This window comes from Artemia franciscana, chromosome 19 (assembly GCF_032884065.1).
Source record: "Artemia franciscana chromosome 19, ASM3288406v1, whole genome shotgun sequence".
NCBI classification, from domain to species: domain Eukaryota; kingdom Metazoa; phylum Arthropoda; class Branchiopoda; order Anostraca; family Artemiidae; genus Artemia; species Artemia franciscana.
Genome location: NC_088881.1, coordinates 7,491,146 through 7,511,460, shown reverse-complemented (window position 1 = coordinate 7,511,460; position 20,315 = coordinate 7,491,146). Strand labels below are relative to the sequence as shown.

Genomic DNA, 20,315 nt, shown 5'->3' with positions numbered 1-20,315 from the left:
CACATTATTCACACATTTTATTTAATCGAGAAAACAATCAACACATAGAGAAATTGGCAGATTTTTGAATGAGCCTTGAAAATCAAATTGACTATTTCAGAAAACAGACACTTAATCACATCTTACAACATTTTCATAAATTTAAAGTGGATGGCGGAAGTTTTTGCCAGCATACTTAGCGTTACTCCCAAGCTCTTCTTCAATACGAAGAATTTGATTGTATTTTGCAAGACGCTCTGAGCGACATGGAGCACCAGTTTTGATCTAAAATAGGAAAGATATTGTAGTTTCTTTAAAAATAATATCCCTTAATAAAAAAAAGAAATCAAGGACTGCTTCGTGTGATTTCATTTTCGTTTATTATAATCGAAATTTTGGGAGGAAATAATTGTCATTATATTTTTAGAGACAGAGACAGAACAAGAGAATAAAACAAGTAAAGATTAAGAGAGATTGCGAGTTAGAGATTGAGAGAGAGAGAGAGGGGGGGGGGGGGAAGTGAGAGAAGATAGAACAGCAGCTGTTTCATGAAACGTACTTTCAAAAAAAAAAGCTTCGTTTGAGCAAAATCTAGGTTTAACAATCTTCAGTTATACTAGAGGCTCATAGAAATTGATGACTTGAAGAAATTGAAGTTGATTATTTCCTTCTTCACAAATAACAAACTTAATATTCATATTTAAGTGGCTGGCCTACTGGCTTCACACTTTTTAAAACTGAAGTACCAAGGACAGTGAAAATAAAATTTGATTGAATTGGTCAATTGGAAACTTAGACAACAATACACATAAAAAAAATTAGGACAGATTAAGACTCTAATTTTTTACGAATGACTTCTGTACGTAGTTATTCAAATTTATTAGTAGCGGGTGGCAAGCTTAAAAAAGATAAGCGTGGGAGAAAAATAGGTATATTTACCTTTGAATTTCCATATATATCTTTGAATTCCTTAATTTTGGAAAAAAAATATATGCATTTGAGTGACGTCGTTTTTAAATATATCAGTATTGCAATAGTATTGTCGCACTTCCCATTAAATTCCTTGATTTGCAAAAAACTGGTAATTGCAAAAATATTTGTATATATTTCAACAAGGGATTAAAACAATTCAAAAGCCTTGAAGAAGAAAATCAAAAGTTTGAAGCTTAGTAGAAATCGTTGTTAGAAATTGGACTTGCTTGAATAATCAAATATCTTTGAAAAGACTCAAGTATAAAAAGACATTAAATTGTTAAATGTGGGAAAAAACTGGAAATTACAAAAATATTTGAATATATTCTATCATGGGATTATAACCGTTCAAAAACCTTTAAAAAGAAAACCAAAAATTAATTAGACAATCGGTGCTAGAGATCAGACTTGCTTCAATAATCATATATCTTAGAAAAGAGAAAAGTATGAAAAGACATATTAGTATGAACAAGAGCTAAGAGCCCATATGACACTTGTGACGAGGTCGGAAGAGCCAAGAGCTCATATGGTATGAGCTCTAGCAAAATTCTAGGAATCAATAGATTGCTTAAAAGGAAAATCAGAAGCTTAATGCCGGTCGGGATTTAAAATAAGAGCTCTGAACGAGGTTCTTCTAAATATCAAAAGTCATTAAGATCCGATCACCCCCTCGTAAGTTAAAAATACCTCAATTTTTGTAATTTTTCCTCTCCCTTCAGCCTCCCAGATGGTCGAATCGAGGAAAATGATTTTATCAAGTCAATTTGTGCAGCTCCTGACACGCCTACCAATTTTCATCGTCCTAGCACGTCCAGAAGCACAAAACTCGCCAAAGCACTGAACCCCACCACCTAACTCCACCAAAGAGAACGGATCCAGTCCGGTTACGTCAATCACGTATCTACGACATTTATAAGCGTTTTCCAAGATTTCCGGCTTCCTCCTCCCAGTGTCAAAAGATCTGGTCGGAATTTGAAATAAGAGCTCTGAGACATGAGTGCCTTCTAAATATCAATTTCATTAAGATCTGGTCACCCATTCTTAAGTTAAAAATACCTCATTCTTTTTCATTTTTCCAAATTAACCCTCAAAGAGATTAAAGATTAAGCTCCCTCAAAGAGAACGGATCCGTAACAATTATGTCAATCTCGTATCTATAACCTGTGCTTGTTCTTCCCGTCAAGTTTCATCCCGATCTCTCTACTCTAAGGGTTTTCCAAGATTTCCGGTTCCCAAGATTTCGGTTTCCCCCCTTCAGCCCTCAATGTCCCTGGATCCGATTCAAATTGAAAATGAAGCATCTGAGACATAAGATTCTTCTATATATCAAGTTTCATTAAGATCCGATCACCCATTCGTAAGATACCTCGATTGTCACGTTTTCCAAGAATTCCGGTTTCCCCCTCCAGCTCCCTTCAATATCACCGAGATTCAAAATGAGAGTTCTAAAGCACAAGATCCTTGTAGATATAAAATTTCATTAAATCTGACCACCCGTTCGTAAGTTACAAATACCTCATTTTTTCTATTTTTTCCGAATTACTCCAACCCCCCCCCCCCAACTCCACCAAAGAGAGCGGATCCGGTCCGGTTATGTCAGTCACCTATCTTGGACTTGTGCTTATTCTTTCCACCAAGTTGTTTCATCCTGATCTCTCCGCTTTAACCGTTTTTCAAGATTTCCGGTCCCCCCTCCCCTAATGACACTGGATCCGGTCGGGATTTAAAATAAGAGACCTGAGTTTCGAGGTCCTTATAAATGTGAAATTTCATTAAGATACGATCACTCTTTCGTAAGTCAAAAATACCTCATTTTTTCTAATTTTTTAGAATTAATCCTCCCCTTCCCCCAGCTCCTCCAAAGAGAGCAGATCCGTTCCGGTTATGTAAATCCCGTATCTAGGACTTGTGCTTATTTTTTCCACCAAGTTTTATCCCGAGCCCTCCACTCTAAGCGTTTTCCAAGATTTTAGGCTCCCCCCTCAACTTCCCCTTCACGGGATCTGGTCGGTATTTAAAATAAGAGCTCTGAGACACGATATCTTTCTAAACATCAAATTTCATTAAGATACGATCACTCCTTCGTAATTTGAAAATACCTCATTTTTTTCAATTTTTTAGAATTAACCCTCCTCCCCCAGCTCCTCCAAAGAGAGCAGATCCGTTCCGGTTATTTCAATCACGTATCTAAGACTTGTGATTATTTTTACCATCAGGTTTCATCTCGATCCCTCAACTCTAAGCGTTTTCCGAGATTTTAAGTTCCCCCCTCAATTCCCCCCAATATCACCGGATCCAGTCGGGATTCAAAATAAGAGCCCTAAGGCACGATATTCTTCCAAACTTCAAATTTCATTAAGATCCGATCACTCCTTCGCAAGTTAAAAATGTCTCATTTTTTCTAATTTTTGAGAATTAACACCCCCCCCCCAACACCCCCGAAGAGAGCGGATCCGTTCTGGTTATGTTAATCACGTGTCTAGGACTTGTGCTTATTTTTCCCACCAAGTTTCAACCCTATCCCTCAACTCTAAGCGTTTTCCGAGATTTTAGGTTCCCCCTCAATTCTCCCCAATGTCACCGGATCCAGTCTGGATTTATAATAAGAGCTCTAAGACACGATATTCTTCCAAACTTCAAATTTCAATAAGATCCGGTCACTCTTTCGTAAGTTAAAAATATCTCATTTTGTCTATTTTTCAGAATAGCCCCCCCAACTCCCCCAAACAGAGCAACTCCGTTCCGGTTATGTCAATCACGTATCTAGGACTCCTGCTTATTTTTCCCACTAAGTTTCATCCCGATACCTCCATTCTAAGCGTTTTCCAAGATTTTAGGTTCCCCCAAATCCCCCAATGTCACCTGATCTGGTTGGGATTCAAAATAAGAGCTCTGAGACACAATATCCCTCCAAACATCAAATTTCATTAAGATCCCATCACTTGTTCGTAAGTTAAAAATACTTCATTTTTTCTATTTTTCCGAAGTAACCGGCCCCCCACTCCCCCCCCCCCAGATGGTCAAATCGGAAAAACGACTATTTCTAATTTAATCTGGTCCGGTCCCTGATACGCCAGCCAAATTTCATCGTCCTAGCTTACCTGGAAGTGCCTAAAGTAGCAAAACCGGGACAGACAGACCGACAAAATTTGCGACCGCTACATGTCACTTGGTTAATACCAAGTGCCATAAAAACTCATCTAGAGGTATACCCAAAAGTAGATATATACCGTTAAAAGATAAGCAGCAGTAAGAATTACAAGCAATCACGAGTAAGTTATTATCAGAACGTGTCAAAAATGGAGTGAAAAACAAAAATTGTGCGGTTAGAAGACAAGCAAAAATTAGACCGAGTCAAAAATAAAACTGAAGAACAAAAAAAATATTACGATACAAGAACAACGCTATTACAGTATTCGTCAAAAACAAAATGTGGCTCAAAATCAAGTACAAATCTATAAAGATGCCATAAGCAACGCAACTCTTTATTACAAGTCATTGGAACCCTTCAACGTTCTATTTATTCCCTGGGGAGCCCTCATTTTTCCAAGGAAGGAGTAACAAACAAAATTCACTCATTTGTTGCATTAAACAAGAATCAAGATTTACAAGATTACCACTTGCCGAATGACGGGAATATGTATATATATATATATATATATATATATATATATATATATATATATATATATATATATATATATATATTTATTATATATATATATATATATATATATATATATATATATATATATATATATATATATATATATATATATATGTATATATATATATATATATATATATATATATATATATATATATATATATATATATATATAATATATGTATATATATATATATATATATATATATATATATATATATATATATATATATATATATATATATATATCGTGCTACTGTAATCTTGCCATTTTTACCAACACTGACCCCCTGAGCATTAAATTTATCTCGAACGGCATTTCATTAGTTGGATTCAGGATAATTTATCTCAGCAATTCTTGACACCTAAGTACACTAGGTTACAGCCACTGGCGTCGTTTGGGGGGGGGGGGGGCAGTTGCACCTCCAATTATTTAGAGCAAAATTTATAATATAGCCCATACCCCTTGATTCTCTGGATGTAGATCCCTCTCCCCCAATAAAAATGCTAGAGCAACACTCTTGTTTGTAGCCCAAGCTCCAAATACTTTAATTTCTAACGACCCTGGCTCCTTGAATAGTAAAATTTAGTACCAATATGAGAAAATCTATTCAAACGAGAATTACAAGACAATTCTCTTAAAAAAGAAGAAAATGAAAATATTTTAACCGTAGACGTCCTCATACCAAAAAGAACAAAAAATCCAACCAAACGAAATAAAAAGATCAACCTTAAAAAAGAAGAAGAAAAAGAGTTACTTTCTAAGACAATTCTCTTAAAAACAGAAGAAAATGTAAATATTTTAGCTGTAGACGTCCTAATACCAAAAATAACAAAAAAGTCAACCAAACGAAATAAAAATACCAACCTTAAAAAAGAAGAAGAAAAAGAGCTACTGTTCGTCTGAGAAGGTGACTTTTTGTTTTGAATTTTCCTTTTTTGCACTATTCAATTTTCATTTTTCTTTTTATTCGTTTCATCGAATTTTTTGTTTGTTTTGCACTGAAGACTACTAAGTGAAGATATTGGCTTTTCCTACTGTATATGACTTGCCACATTTTTGTTGCTGTCCTGCGAATTCTCGTATTGTCATACATATCAGTAACGTGTGAAAATTTACTTACAGCAAAACTATTACCATCTCCAACCTCAGATCTCTAGTTATAAGCTGTTGGTCTAAACAGACCTGTCCAGTGCTGAGTCCAACAACCAAATCAGTAATAAACGAAACTATTACCATCTGCAACCTCAGATCTCTGGTTATAAGCCTTTGTTCTAAACAGACTGACAAACTTACCTGTCCCGTGCTGAGCCCAACAACCAAATCAGCAATAAACGAATCCTCAGTTTCACCTGATCTGTGTGATACCATGGTACCCCATCCGTTAGCTTTTGCCAATTTATGAGCCCGAATGGATTCTGTGACCGAACCAATTTGGTTAACTTTCAAAAGGAGGCAGTTACATGCTTTCTTATCAATTCCAGTCTGAATACGTATGGGATTGGTTACAGTCAAGTCATCACCAACAATCTAAAAGGAAAAATGAGACAATCTAGAATAATCAGCTTGAATATAAGATTATTAAGCGTTTTTCTTTAGTATCAATTATCTACCTACGTAGATATCTACCAACGTAGAAAAACCGAAAATTGAAAGAATTAACATTAAAAAAAAACTTTTTTGCTCTACCTATAAGCCCCCCTCCCAAAAAAAGAAAATATATACGGTTTGAATAGGTCAAAGACAAGATCACCATCAATAATCTAGAATAACAAGAGCTAAGAGCTCATATGGCACTTGTGACGAGGCGAGAAGAGCTTAGAGCCAAGAGATCATATGGTATGAGCTCTAACAAAATTCTATGAATCAATAGATTGATTTAAAAAGGAAAATAAGAGGCTTAATGCCGGTCAGGATTTAAAGTAAGAGCTCTGAGTCACGATGTCCTTCTAAATATCAAATTCATTAAGATTCGATCACCCACTCGTAAGTTATAAATACCTAATTTTTCCTCTCCCTTTAGCCCCCCGGATGGTTGAATCTGGGAAAACGACTTTATCAAGTCAAATTGTGCAGCTCCCTGACACGCCTACCAATTTTCATCGTCCTAGCACGTCCAGAAGCACCAAACTCGCCAAATCACTGAACCCCTCCCCCCAACTCCCCCAAAGAGAGCGAATCCAGTACGATTCTGTCAATCACGTATCAAGGACATTTGTTTATTCTATCCACCAAGCTTCATCCCGATCCCTACACTCCAAGTGTTTTTCCAAGATTTCCCCCTCCAACTCCCCCCAATGTCAAAAGATCTGGTCGGGATTTGAAATAAGAGCTCTGAGACATGAATTCTTTCTAAAAATCAAATTTTATTAAGATCCGATCATCTATTCGTAAGATAAAAATACCCCAATTTTCACGTTTTCCAAGAATTCCAGTTTTCCCCTCCAACTCCCCCCAATGTCACAGGATCTGGTCGGAATTTAAAATTTGAACTTTAAAGCACAAGATCCTTCTAAATATCAAATTTCATTAAGATCTGGTCACCCTTTCGTAAGTTACAAATACCTCAATTTTCAAAATTACCCCCCCCCCCCAATTCCACCAAAGAGAGCAGATCCGGTCCGGTTACGTCAGTCACGTATCTTAGACAGGTTTTTATTCTTCATATCCAGTTTCATCCTGACCTCACCGCTTTAAGTATTTTCTAAGATTTCCGGTCCCCCAACTACCACCCCCCCCCAATAATGCTTGATCCGGTTGAGATTTAAAATAAGAGATCTGGGTTACAAGGTCTTTCTAAATATGAAGTTTCATGAAGATCCGATCACTCCTTCGTAAGTTAAAAATACGTCATTGTTCTTATTTTTCAGAATTACCCCCCCCCCCCCAATAGAGCGGATCCGTTCCAATTATGTAGTCACGTATGTAAGACTTCTGCTTATTTTTCCCACCAAGTTTCATCCCGATCCCTCCAATCTAAGCGTTTTCCATGATTTTAGGTTCCCCCACCTCAAACTTCCCCCAACGTCACCAGATCTAGTCCGGATTTAAAATAAGAGCCTAGAGACACGATATCCTTCTAAATATCAAATTTCACTGAGATCCGATAACCCGTTCGTAAGTTAAAAATATCTCATTTTTTCTAATTTTTCAGAATTAACCCCTCCCCCAACTACCCCAAAAAGAGCGGATCCGTTCCGGTTATGTCCATCATGTATCTAGGACTCGTGATTATTTTTCCCACCAAGTTTCATCCCGATCCCTCCACTCTAAGTGTTTTTCAAGTTTTAGGTTTCCCCTCCCAACTCCCCCCCCCCCAAGGTCACCAGATCCAGTCGGGTTTAAAATAAGAGCTCTGAGCCACGATATCCTTCTAAATATCAAATTTCATTGAGATCCAATCACCCATTCGTAAGTTAAAAATACCTCATTTTTTCTAATTTTTCAGAAATAACCCCTCCCCCAACTATCCCAAAGAGAGCGGATCCGTTCTGTTTATGTCAATCATGTATCTAGCACTTGTGTTTATTTTTCCTACCAAGTTTCATCCCGATCCCTCCACTCTAAGTGTTTTCCAAGTTTTAGGTTTCCCCCTCCCAACTCCCTCCCCCCAATGTCACCAGATCCGGTCGGGATTTAAAATAAGAGCTCTAAGACACGATATCCTTCTAAACATCAAATTTCATTGAGATCCGATCACCCGTTCGTAAGTTAAAAATACCTCATTTTTTCTAATTTTTCAGAATTACCCCCCCCCCCCCCCCACTACCCCAAAGAGAGCGGATCCGTTCCGATTATGTCAATCGTGTATCTGGGACTTGTGCTTATTTTTCCCATCAAGTTTCATCCCGATCCCTCCACTCTAAGTGTTTTCCAAGATTTTAGGTTCCCCCCCCCCCCCTCCAACTTCCCCCAATGTCATCAGATCCGGTCGGGATTTAAAATAAGAGCTCTGAGACACAATATCATTCCAAACACCAAATTTCATTAAGGTCCCTCACCCACTCATATGTAAAAATACTTCATTTTTTTCTATTTTTTTCCGAATTAACCGGCCCCCCACTCCGCCCCCCGGATGGTCAAATCGGGAAAACGACTATTTTTAATTTAATCTGGTCTGGTCCCTGATACGCCTGCCAAATTTCATCGTCCTAGCTTACCTGGAAGTGCCTAAAGTAGCAAAACCGGGACCGACAGAATTTGCGATTGCTATATGTTACTTGGTTAATACCAAGTGCCATAAAAAATGAGCTGACAAGGCTTTTAAATAGCTTTCAAGGCAATACAGACTTTTTCTTGGATTATTTAATATTTACCCTCCAAAGCAAAAGGGTCGTAAACCAAAAAAAGGGAATTAAGTTGTTTTTCACGATGCAAAAATCATTAAGTTTGCTTATAAAGTATATTGAATATTCACTATTACATTTAATAAGGACTTTTTTAGGCGGACGAAAGATAAGACACGACTTAAGAACATAAAAAAAGACACTGTGTACAAAGTAAAATGATGCATTCAATAGAAAATATCGACAGGTAAATAAGATTATTTTTTTTGGAGGGTGGAAATAATCTTCAAAAACTACAAAAAGGTAAATCGCACAAAAACAGTATAAGTTTCAAGATGAAGCCCAGTCAAAATGCAGCCCTCAACTGCTAGTGAGATCATCTATATTAATATTCCTAATTATTTTTTTTTACCAAAACACTTCAGCTTTTAGGAAACATTAGAGAAACCTACTATAGCGCCTTTATCCCTAGCTACGTAAATTATTATGAAAAGTGCTTGCAATGAATCTTATTTTCAGGTGTAGAGCATCCTTGAATTTAAAGTACAACCCTCCCCCCCTTTACACGCACTAGTGCAGTTTTAATGGTAAAGACGAACGCTTCTCGGGAGGACCCTCAAGAAAACTTCAAAGTTTCCAATACGGTCCATTCAAATCCACAGGACGGTGGTAAAGTTTACTTTAGGACCGGACCTGCAACGGACCAGGATAGTTTACTGGAGCCGGGCTAAAACGAGCGACGAGACCCAGCTTCCTTCGCAAAGCTAGATTTTGGCACCCATGTGTAACTCTGCCAGAGAGTTTGTTGAACCAAGCAGTTATATAAAAAGTTTCATTTTTTTGAGAAAATGAAAAAGTAAATTTTTTCTGTTCAAAAGAGGGAAAAAGATAATGTTATTGAAACACTGTATACGAAAGTCACGAGAAATGCCTTTGATAATTTATTTATTTTCGGAACTGTGGCTTCCTTGCATTTAATCTACACCCAAGGTCGTATCTCACGGCGGGGAGGTTACCGGGATCGACCCAACACCGAGTTTTGTCCAACTTGTAAAAAAGTAACAAATTACAAATTTGTGATGCGCTTTTTAAAGATTTAGTAACCCTCTACTTCGAACAAAAATCCTGGATATGCCCTTGGCAGCACCCCTTCACTTATGCTTACTTGAATGTTAGTATTAGCCGTGAAACTGCTCCATGCATCCCAATCATCTTGATCAAATGGATCTTCAATTGATGTAACAGGGAACTCCTTAATAAATTCTTGATACAAGTTAGCAAGTTCTTGTCCAGACAGCCAAGCAGTTTTGTCGGAATTTGGGTTTTTGAAGTCCAAATCATATTTACCTTCTCGGTAGAACTCAGAGGCGGCAACGTCCATTCCAATTTCAACCTTACCAGTGTAACCAGCTTTTTCAATTGCAGTTACAATAAGGGACAAACCTATAAAGGCATACATGGTAAAAATCTTGTTCAAAGATTGCATACGAGTAGATGATACGAAAGTGCCTATTTCATGGTTAAAAATAAAGATAAAAAGCAAACCAATACTAGTTTTCCGACGTTGTCACATCAAGAAATTTTACGAATTACATTTTATAAAGCATCTACATTGACATAAAAAGCGTTTTTTTTTTAATATTATGAATTAATAATATAATTTACAATAAAATAATATATATTATAATTAGAATATTTTTTTAATAATATAATTTAATATTATATATATTAAAAATAAAAAACAAAAAAAACTCTGAATCAAACTAGTTTTACAATTTTATCACATACTGAAATTTTACCAGTTAAGTATCGACATTGACATGATGAGCGCTTTTTTTTTTTACCTGAAAGCCTTCAGCGTAGGATCCAGAATTAGGTGGACCAAATTTCATTTTCTATCAATTTGAACTAATAATTATTTCATTCTAATGTACCAATATTTTCAAAATATCCTGGTCTAAGTTTAATTCTTTCCAATTCTTTTTCCAATGTATTCAGAGAACTACACTTTCTTTCTGTCATCCTTTTTTTGTAGAGTTAGCTGTGTAGATTTCTTTACAATTGACCATATTCCAATTCCATACTATCGTGCAAATTAGTTCCTATTAATCTCTTTTCCTTATCATCATCAGAGGTTTTACAAATTTCATTATCAGTTCCTCTTTGTATTGAGTAGGAATAAAAGGCTATATTTTAACCTTTTTTATTATTAGTTCCTTTTAAACCTTGCTTTAGAGATTACAAGAGTTCTTATCCATTTTTTTTTTAATATAAACAGGATGTATTTACAAGGTTATACCTGCTATATATATAAGGATTGATGCCTACTAGCCTTTTTTTTTACCTCACCATCGTGACGCGCTGCACAAAATTCGTTATTAGCCCTCCTTCAAGTCGAGGAGGATTCAGAAGCTAGTTAATCTCTTTTAAGAGACATTGTCCAAACATAAAAAAAGCATTAACATGGTACATTTAAGAGGTTGAAACCAGATATATATAACTGACACCTACCAATCCTTTTCTCTATTGCCATCATCACTGGCTGCACAACACTCTTTATTAGCCCCCTCCCCCTCAAATTGAGCGGAACTAAGGGGCTAGTTCGGCTCCTAAAAAATAGGATACTTTGTTAGGTTTATGCCTATTATACGAGGTTTATAGAATGGAAAGGGCGATTGTTTAACATTTAAAAATTATTTTCGCGGACTCTGAAATGATGTGAGCTATCAGCGTCCCCACCTATCTCTGTATGCTAAGATTGTGGAAGCACGGGAGGGGGGGGGGTATTCTAAGGCAAGGTTTATCAAAGTGGATGATATCGGTAATAAAAATTTTAAACACTTAGGGATAAGGTGAGAATGTTGCGAATATGCCAAGATGGAGAAGCTGCTTTAATTCATTTTTAGGTTTTCTAAGGAGTTAGAGGGATGTTGGGAGGAAAATTTTGAGGCCATCTGAATTACCGTATTTCAAACAGCAGACTGTACGAAAAGTGTGGTTCGATCCCGCTTTCTAGGACTATAATGAGAGAAAGGTTGAGATGGCTAGGCACGTTCTGCGGATGAAAGATGACGGATTGCTAAAGATTGTTCTTTACGACCAACCGTATAGGACTATAGAAAGCAGGTTGTCCGCGGTTGGGGTGGGAGGATGTAAAGAAAGATTAATGGAAATGGGAATTACTTGAAGGATGTAAAGAGGGGGGCTTTGAATAGATTGGGATGGAGGAGGAGCATACGTAGCTGAGTTGGCCTCAGGCGGTTTGGTGCAACAGTGAGTTGCTGTTAGTTAGTTTTTTTTATAGCAAGTAGAGACCATTTTCTTGAACGTATTTACTTAGTTTTTTAAATAAGGGTGCGCTTTGCTTTTAAATTTATATTGAAATGAATTACAGTATTAACCATGGTTCACAAATGCTCATTGTTATTAAATATCTCATCATATTATGTAAAGATATATGGAAGTGAATTACTATCTTAACCAAGGTCCATAAAGCCTTATTGTTATTAAATATACATCAACCCATGTACGAATTAAGCCCATTAGGACCCTGTTACCCTCACAATTATCATGGGTTACACTATCTTCCACGATGAGAGATAAATGTCGTGGGCATAAATTAAAAATTGGTTTCCTTTAAAAAAATGAAATTTCTTATTATCATTTGCTGTAAGATAAGATGGTATTGTAGAAATTTTGCAGTTATAATGATGGTGAGGAAAAAGGGTGACTTCAAAACACATCTGCAAGTGGCATTTAATTTGTCTATGATCAATTCTTTGTTATCCTTTCCAGGATCTGGTATTACTGAAAACTTACCATCCTTATTGTTCAAAATGTTTGGCGCAAATCCACCTTCATCACCAACAGCGGTGGCATCAAGGCCGAAGCGGCTCTTGATCACGCTCTTCAAATGATGGTAAATCTCACTGCCCATTCTCATAGCTTCAGAAAATGAACCCGCCCCTAAAAAGGAAAACTTCATTATAATATTATTATTAATAATATTATATAATACTATATTATAAAAATACAAAAACAATATAAAAGTGGTGCAGAATACTTCATAAATAATAATTAAAAATCAAAGAGTGAAACTAGGATACGTTTTTCTTCTATTCTTCTTTTGTTAAATTAGTATCTTCTTTTGAATCACTTCTTTCTTCCTTCTATCTCCTTCACCTTCTTTCTTGTATTTACACTACTGACTCCTATTTTCCTAAGAGTTTTAGTAAGCAATGATCCTATTTCCGCTCTGAGTAAACAGTTACTATGTTTTCATCTATATTACTTTATATTTTACCATCATTTCCTTTATATTACTTCACACATAATAATCATTAAAAGTCAAATTTTGAAGCTTAATGAAGCTCAATTTAAGTCAAAATTTGAAGCTTAATTAAACAAAAATGAGAAGAAAGAGAAGGGACATAGGCAATTTGAAGATAAGCAGTTTGCAGAGGGGTAGAGTATTTTCTAGTTAATTTACCAGGAAACACTGAATTTTTTTAGTTGTACATTGACCATACCCATAAAAGTTATCTTAAGAATCCTCACAAACACATTCAAAGCGCTTTTCTGCGATTGGAATAGAAAATTGGCATAAATATTAAACAAAAATGAGAAGAAACAGAACTTTTTTTTATCAACACAATACGAATTCACGCCAAAAAGGGAGAGAGGATAAGCAGTTCGTAGAAGGGGTGGGGTATTTTCTAGTAAATTTATCAGGAAGCACTGATTTTTTTTTTTGTTTTACATTTGCCCATATACATAAAAGTAATCTTAAAAACCTTCACAAAGACATTAAAAGTGCTTTTCTACAATTGGAACAGGAAATTGGCGTAGATATTAAGCAAAAATAAGAAGAAACATTTTTTTTTAACACGAGATGGATTGAATCCAAAAAGGGAGAGAGGATAAGCAGTCTGTAGAAAGGGGGAGGGTATTTTCTAGTAAATTTTATCAGGAAGGACTAACTTTTTAGTTGTACATTTGACCATATCGATTAAATTAATCTTAAAAATCTTCACAAACACAATACAAGCCCTTTTCTGTGATTGGAACAGGAAATTGGAGTAAGTATTTAACAAAAATTAGAAGAAACAGATTTTTTTAAGACAAGATGGATTCACGCCAAAAAGGGGGAGAGGATAAGCAGTTTGTAGAAAGGAGGAGGGTATTTTCTAGTAAATTTATCAGGAAGCACTGAATTTTTTTTTAGTTGTATATTTGACCATATCCATAAAAGTAATCTTAAAAATCTTCACAGACACATTAAAAGCCATTTTCTGCGACTGGAGCAGAAAAAGGACGTAAATATTAAACAAAATTGAGAAGAAGGTGAACTCTTTTAAAAGATGAGATAAATTCACGAAAAAGGGGGAGAGGATAAGCAGTTCGCAGAAGGGGTGGGGTATTTTCTAGTAAATTTATCAGGAAGTACTTAATCTTTTTTATAAGTTACACTAGATCAAATCCATAAAAGTAATCTTAAATAACTCGAAAAACACGTTAAAAGCGCTTTTCTGGGATAGGCCTGAAAATTGGTATACATATTGAACAAAAATGAGAAGAAACACAACTTTTTTTCAAGACAAGATGAGTTCACGCCAAAAAGGGAGAAAAGATAAGCCGTTCGTAGAAGGGGTGGGGTATTTTCTAGTAAATTTATCAAGAAGTACTGAATTTTTTTAGTTGTACATTAGTCCAAATCTATAGAATTAATCTTAAAAATCTTCACAAACACATTAAAAGCGCTTTTCTACGATTGGAACAGAAAAATGGCGTAAATATTAAACAAATTTGAGAAGAAACAGAACTTTTTTTTATCAAGACAAGATGAATTCATGTCAAAAAGGGGGAGAGGATAAACAGTTCGTAGAAGGGGTAGGGTATTTTCTAGTAAATTTATCAGGAAGTACTGGATTTTTTTTAATTATACATTAGACCAAATCTATAAAAATAATCTTAAAAATCTTCACAAACACATTAAAAGCATTTTTCTGCGATCGGAACAGAAAAATGGGATAAATATTGAACAAAAAAGAGAAGAAATAGAGCTTTTTTTTATCAAGACAAGATGAATTCATGCCAAAAAAGAGGAGAGGATAAGCAGTTTGTAGAAGGGGTAGGGTATTTCGTGGTAAATTTATCAGGAAGTAGTGAAATTATCTTTTTTAGTTGCATATTTGACCATGTCCATAATGTAGTGTATTTGAACTTGCATTCGATGGTAATTTTTGTTTTTATTTGTACTTAATAAAAAAAATTCGTTTCGATGGCAAATCTATCTTTTCGAATAGTAGAAAATATTTTCAGTAGTCAACCTAGCCATTTCTATAAAGCAATGTACTTAAAAACATTGTTATGAACATTTTGTATCAAAGAATATTTTAAGCAACTTTTTACTTAATTAACATTCCTTAATTAAATAAACTTGTACATTTTTAAGTACATTAAGTACATTTGTACTTTTGTTAGGTACATATGTATCTAAAAACATTACTCATAATAAAAGACCAAAAAGCAAAATGAATTCTTTGGAATAATTAAAAATCAAAATTAGGAACAATGTATTTGTGTTCTGCTTAAAATGTCTCCATATCTCGACAGAAAGTGACATACAAACCTACTATAAGAAAAATTTTACGATAATTTTATTGACCAGTATTCAGAAGTCTAATTACAAAAAGAAGTACATACTTAAGTGCATTTGTACTTTTGTTAAGTACATTTGTACCTAAAAAAAAAATTACGATAATTTTATTGATTAGTATTTCAAGGTTGAATTACAAGTTTGAGAACTAGATCAAACGGTTCGTGGTAACAAATCGAACAGTACATGACAATGAACCGTAAGTAAAGAGCAAGCCATGCCAAAGGTAGCTAAAACTGTTAAAAAAATTAAAAATAGTACGTACATCCATTGCTAAAATTTATATAGTTAAAAAATATTCTACTTACATAGTTCTGATAAGAAAAATATTTATGTAGTTAAAAAATAGAGTTCAAAGGAGTTTAGAAGTTGAAAAAAGTAGCTAAAACTGTCAAAAATGAAGTTTGAAAATAATAAGGACATCAAAAGAACATCTTTTTAATGCTCATTCCAAATATGTAAAAATTTAATTAGTTAAAACATATTCTATTAATTGAGTTATGATAAAAAATGACTAAAAATAGATATTTACATAGTTAATAAAAATATTAAAATTTAGTTTAAAGGAGAACAAATACAAAGTAGAGACAATAGGGAAACTCTTTTCAGGACAGTGGAAATTTTCCCTATTGTCTCTACTTTGTATTTGTTGTTATGGAAAGGCAGTGTGGTCTTCGTCGCTATTTTAGTTTAAAGGAGTTTTCATACACCCTAATAAAAATACGAAATTTCGTACTTTCCACGTGACTGGGAATCAGACCGAACCAGTGTTTGTTAAAGGTCCCATTCAATATGATTAAGGACAACTAGACCCGGTACCTCACCAATTTAGACCCCAGGTTCCATTGCATCCAAATATAGCGCCGTGTCAAAATCTCAAGGCATCCACGAAATTTTAAGGAAATAACCCGAACCCATAAAAATGACTGATTTCTAATAATAAATCTCATCAATGAACTGTATTCCAAAGCTGAGAACGTTATATCTGACTGAAATTTGTATCACACATTAATTTTATAACAAATTTTTAGAGGAAGGTGGGTACATTGTAACGTTTTGAATAGGACATTACGAGCAGATATAGTACTACATGATTGAAGTATTATACCCTCCTCCTTCTTATATCCTCCCCGAAGTACAACCACGAGGACTGCTAGAATCAAGCTGGTATTCTTACATATTGGAAGGGATCTACTTCGAGCGGAAATTACAAATTTTAATAACTCGGAAGTCATTGGGGTGGAATAAGCCACTACCCCCTCACTCCTTGGCTTTTTGGCCCGAGGTCTCATTATGGCAATACGATTCAAGATTCAAGGTAAAAAATGTTCATTTTAATGAAAAACATCGAGGTATACAAAACTACGTTTTGAATATAAAGTCCCTGAAATCGCTAAAAATATATTAAAAACGAACAGGAATTAACAAGTGTTTTTTTTTAAAGTAAGAGTGACAGCAAAATTTGAAAAGAATAAAAATTACCCCGCATTAGAGGGGTACTAAGCCCCCCACCTCAGCCAACCCCTCTAAACACCAAAGTTTGTCTTTTTCCACCTATGCTTCAAGAACGAATGCTCTAACACAATAGAAATGAGAAAAACATTTTCGCTTCAGAATTTGCTCTACAATGGACCCATCTGCTTTAACCCCATACCCATCTGCTTTAAACTAGAAAATTTTTAGTTCAATGTTTTGAAAGGTCATCGTTAAACCACTCACAAGCACTAACTCGCTGTATTTAAATACTTTCAAATAAGCATCAGTTAAACTTTAGCATAAAGAGCTAAAAGCTGAGGAGGAGGGGGCAATATCTCTTCTAAACATACAGAGAAACTGTTCGTTTTCAGTTTCAAATATCACTCTTGGTTTTCATTTGAAAAAAAAAACCTGTTTTTGAATTTAATTTCCAAGAGAACTGACAGACAATCCACATTTAATGGACTGTCCCCAAATAAATCCACGAGCAAAGCACGTGAACAATTTTTCCCGGAAACCTTATTGATCTCTCCAAGAATTTGGGCTTTCTCCAAAGGTTCTTCAATGTCAAGAGAACATTTGAGGTTGAGATATCTTTTATGATTATTTTGGTAGTCAAAGGGTGCGGCTTTGACAATTAAAAGTCCAGTAATCCCGAATGCTTCTGACAAACTACATTTTAAAATATATCCCAGGTTTTCAATTTAAGAAGAATATTTTCCATTGAGTAAGATCAAGAGATTGACAAAAAAGATATACTTAAAGGCTATTAAATATATAAGAAAAGTAATTATTTTTCTAATAGATATAACATATTCTAATATATTTATGCATATTCTAATATATTTATATATATATTCTATTTATATGTTCTATAGAGGTATGAAAAAAAGTTCCAAAGTTGCCAGTAGTAGCATTCGACAAAAGACCCATAAGGCTACCGACACTTTAGGAGACATCTTGTGTTTTGACAGCAATTCTTTGAGCGAGTAATTTATATGTAAAAACGGTATTTTCAGACAAAATCTGCCAACAGATTTTAAAATTGCCAAGTGGCATTTCTACTTTGCTACCCAACTTTTTGCATGGCGGGTTCTATAATTTTAGATATATTCTTTATTTTCTTTAATTCTATATTTTTATATTATATTCTATAATTTATTATACTCTAGTATTTTTTCTAATATACCAGGGTGAAAGCTCCAAATCTTGAGATAGGGGATGGAATAACAAAAGATTATTTATTTTTCTAAGGAGGAGTTACTTCTGACCCAATCTTAGGGATTGTAAATACATGATAATACGGATTCCCTTTTATTATATATATATTTTTACTCTATTATTCTATATATTTCAAACAACCTAATTAATTTTATTTATTTTTATTAATTCTATTCATTCATCTATTTCAATTAAATATCCATTAATTTATTTAAACAAATCTATTATTATATCTTTTTATTCTTTTTTTTTATTCTATTAGTGAATTTAATTTTATTCTATCTAAATATCGTATTATATATGGTATTTTGATTCTTCTAAAACATAAAATTTAAGTTACGATTCTAGCTAGTACAATTATTTGGGCAGAGTCACTGAACAATACTGACAGTCTTAGTCCTTCTTAAAATATACTACATAATCTAAATAAAAAAATATTGTAATATATACTAAAAAATTTCATTGACAATTATAGTGCAGCTAAAATCTAAAATAAGTCACTTTTATCAAGAATTACAGAGAACTGTAATCCCCTAAGCCCAGACTACTAGAATACAACTCTTCCTTAAAGACAAAACACAAAAGTAAAGACAAAGTAAAGACAAAAAAAGTAAAGTAGTAAAGACAAAACAAGGCGGTAAAGATCTATGAGATTTATTTTACTTCACGATACAAATCGATTTCACATTTCTTTAAGAATGAAGTATTTTAAAAAAGGAGTGAATTATATCCAAGTGAGCTTAGCGGGAGGTTGAATAGCCGGTAGTCATACTGTAAAACATGTCCATGAAAATAAAATATTTACCTCCCCCCCTTCAAAGACGAATTTTTGTGGTAATCAATTTGAGTTCATTTACCAGCTAGCAACATTTAAATAGTGCATCTTTCCTAAATTCACGATTTCCAAGGCACAAATTTTGAAATATTTTGCAACTAAGCCATTCCCTCCTGTGGAAAAAATATTAATTTGAATACCAAGAGGGTATATCCCCACACACAAAAAAAAATCCTTGGTTTTTTGTTCAGAGGTGGGGGGAGGGGGGAAGTAAAAAAAACTTTTAAAAATGCATCAAATATTTGTTTTTATGCTTCTTTGATACGTTTGAGTCGAACCAATTTTAAGAAGGGGGAGGGGGTAAACCCTGAAACACCCCCTCCCCTCTGTATTCGGCCTTGTTGAATATATTTGTCTTATTTGCATGTAAAATCACACTTTTTCTTCCACACTTACTGTATCTAGACTTGAAAAATTTCTGTTACACTTAAGATTAAGGAAGAAAAATCCCCCCCTCAAAGACAAAATATTTATAGTAACCAATTTGTGTTCATTTAGCAGCTAGCAGCAGCTAAATAGCAAATCTTTCCTAAATTCAAGATTTCCAAGGAACAATTTTTGAAATATTTTGCAACTAAACCATTCCCTCTTGTGGAAAAAATATAAATTTCAGTAACAAGGGCGTATATCCCCCCCCCCCCACACACACAAAATTCTGGAATTTTGTTCGGGGGGGGGGGGTAATAAACTCTTAAAATGCATCAAAAATTTTGTTTAAGTGTTTTTTGTTATGTTTGAGTCAGACCAAAACTTCGAGGGGCGGTAAACCCTAAAAAACCCTCCCCCTGTATTAAGGCCTTGTTCAGTACATTGATCTTATTTGCATGTAAAATCATACTTTTCTTCAACACTTAATATATCTAGGCCTCAAAAATTTCTGTTACACTTAAGATTTAGGAAGAGAAGGTCCGACCTGTTGGGAGGATCATAAACTCTTGCATGGCCAGTTTATTGCCAGCGTGAGAGCCACCATTGATGACATTGAATGCAGGAGTTGGCAAAATGATTTCTGGTGTGCCAGCTAGGTCGGCTATGTGCCTGTAAAAAAAAAGTCATAGGTGCTGTAAAAAAACACATGAAAAAAGATAGTAAAATAGAGAGAATAATGAAAAAGAGAGAGAAAGGAAGAAAGTTTATGAAAGAAGGGTAACGAGTAGAAAAGAAATGACAATCAATAAAGACCTGAAACTTTAGGACCGTTTCTAGGAAATAAATTTCCC

General features: G+C 34.5%; 1 protein-coding gene across 2 annotated transcripts in view; it reads right to left on the bottom strand.

The window, feature by feature from the left end:
• Positions 1 to 20,315, bottom strand: part of LOC136039242 (enolase-like) — a 42,051-nt gene continuing 21,736 nt past the window's right edge. For both annotated transcript variants that reach the window (XM_065722795.1, XM_065722796.1), the window contains exons 4-8: positions 20,009 to 20,133; positions 12,725 to 12,871; positions 10,071 to 10,348; positions 5,916 to 6,149; positions 1 to 264 (exon numbers count right to left, since the gene is read on the bottom strand). In XM_065722795.1, coding sequence (XP_065578867.1) covers positions 142 to 264; positions 5,916 to 6,149; positions 10,071 to 10,348; positions 12,725 to 12,871; positions 20,009 to 20,133 — 907 coding nt within the window. In that variant the 3' untranslated portion in view covers positions 1 to 141. The remainder of the gene's footprint in view (positions 265 to 5,915; positions 6,150 to 10,070; positions 10,349 to 12,724; positions 12,872 to 20,008; positions 20,134 to 20,315) is intronic.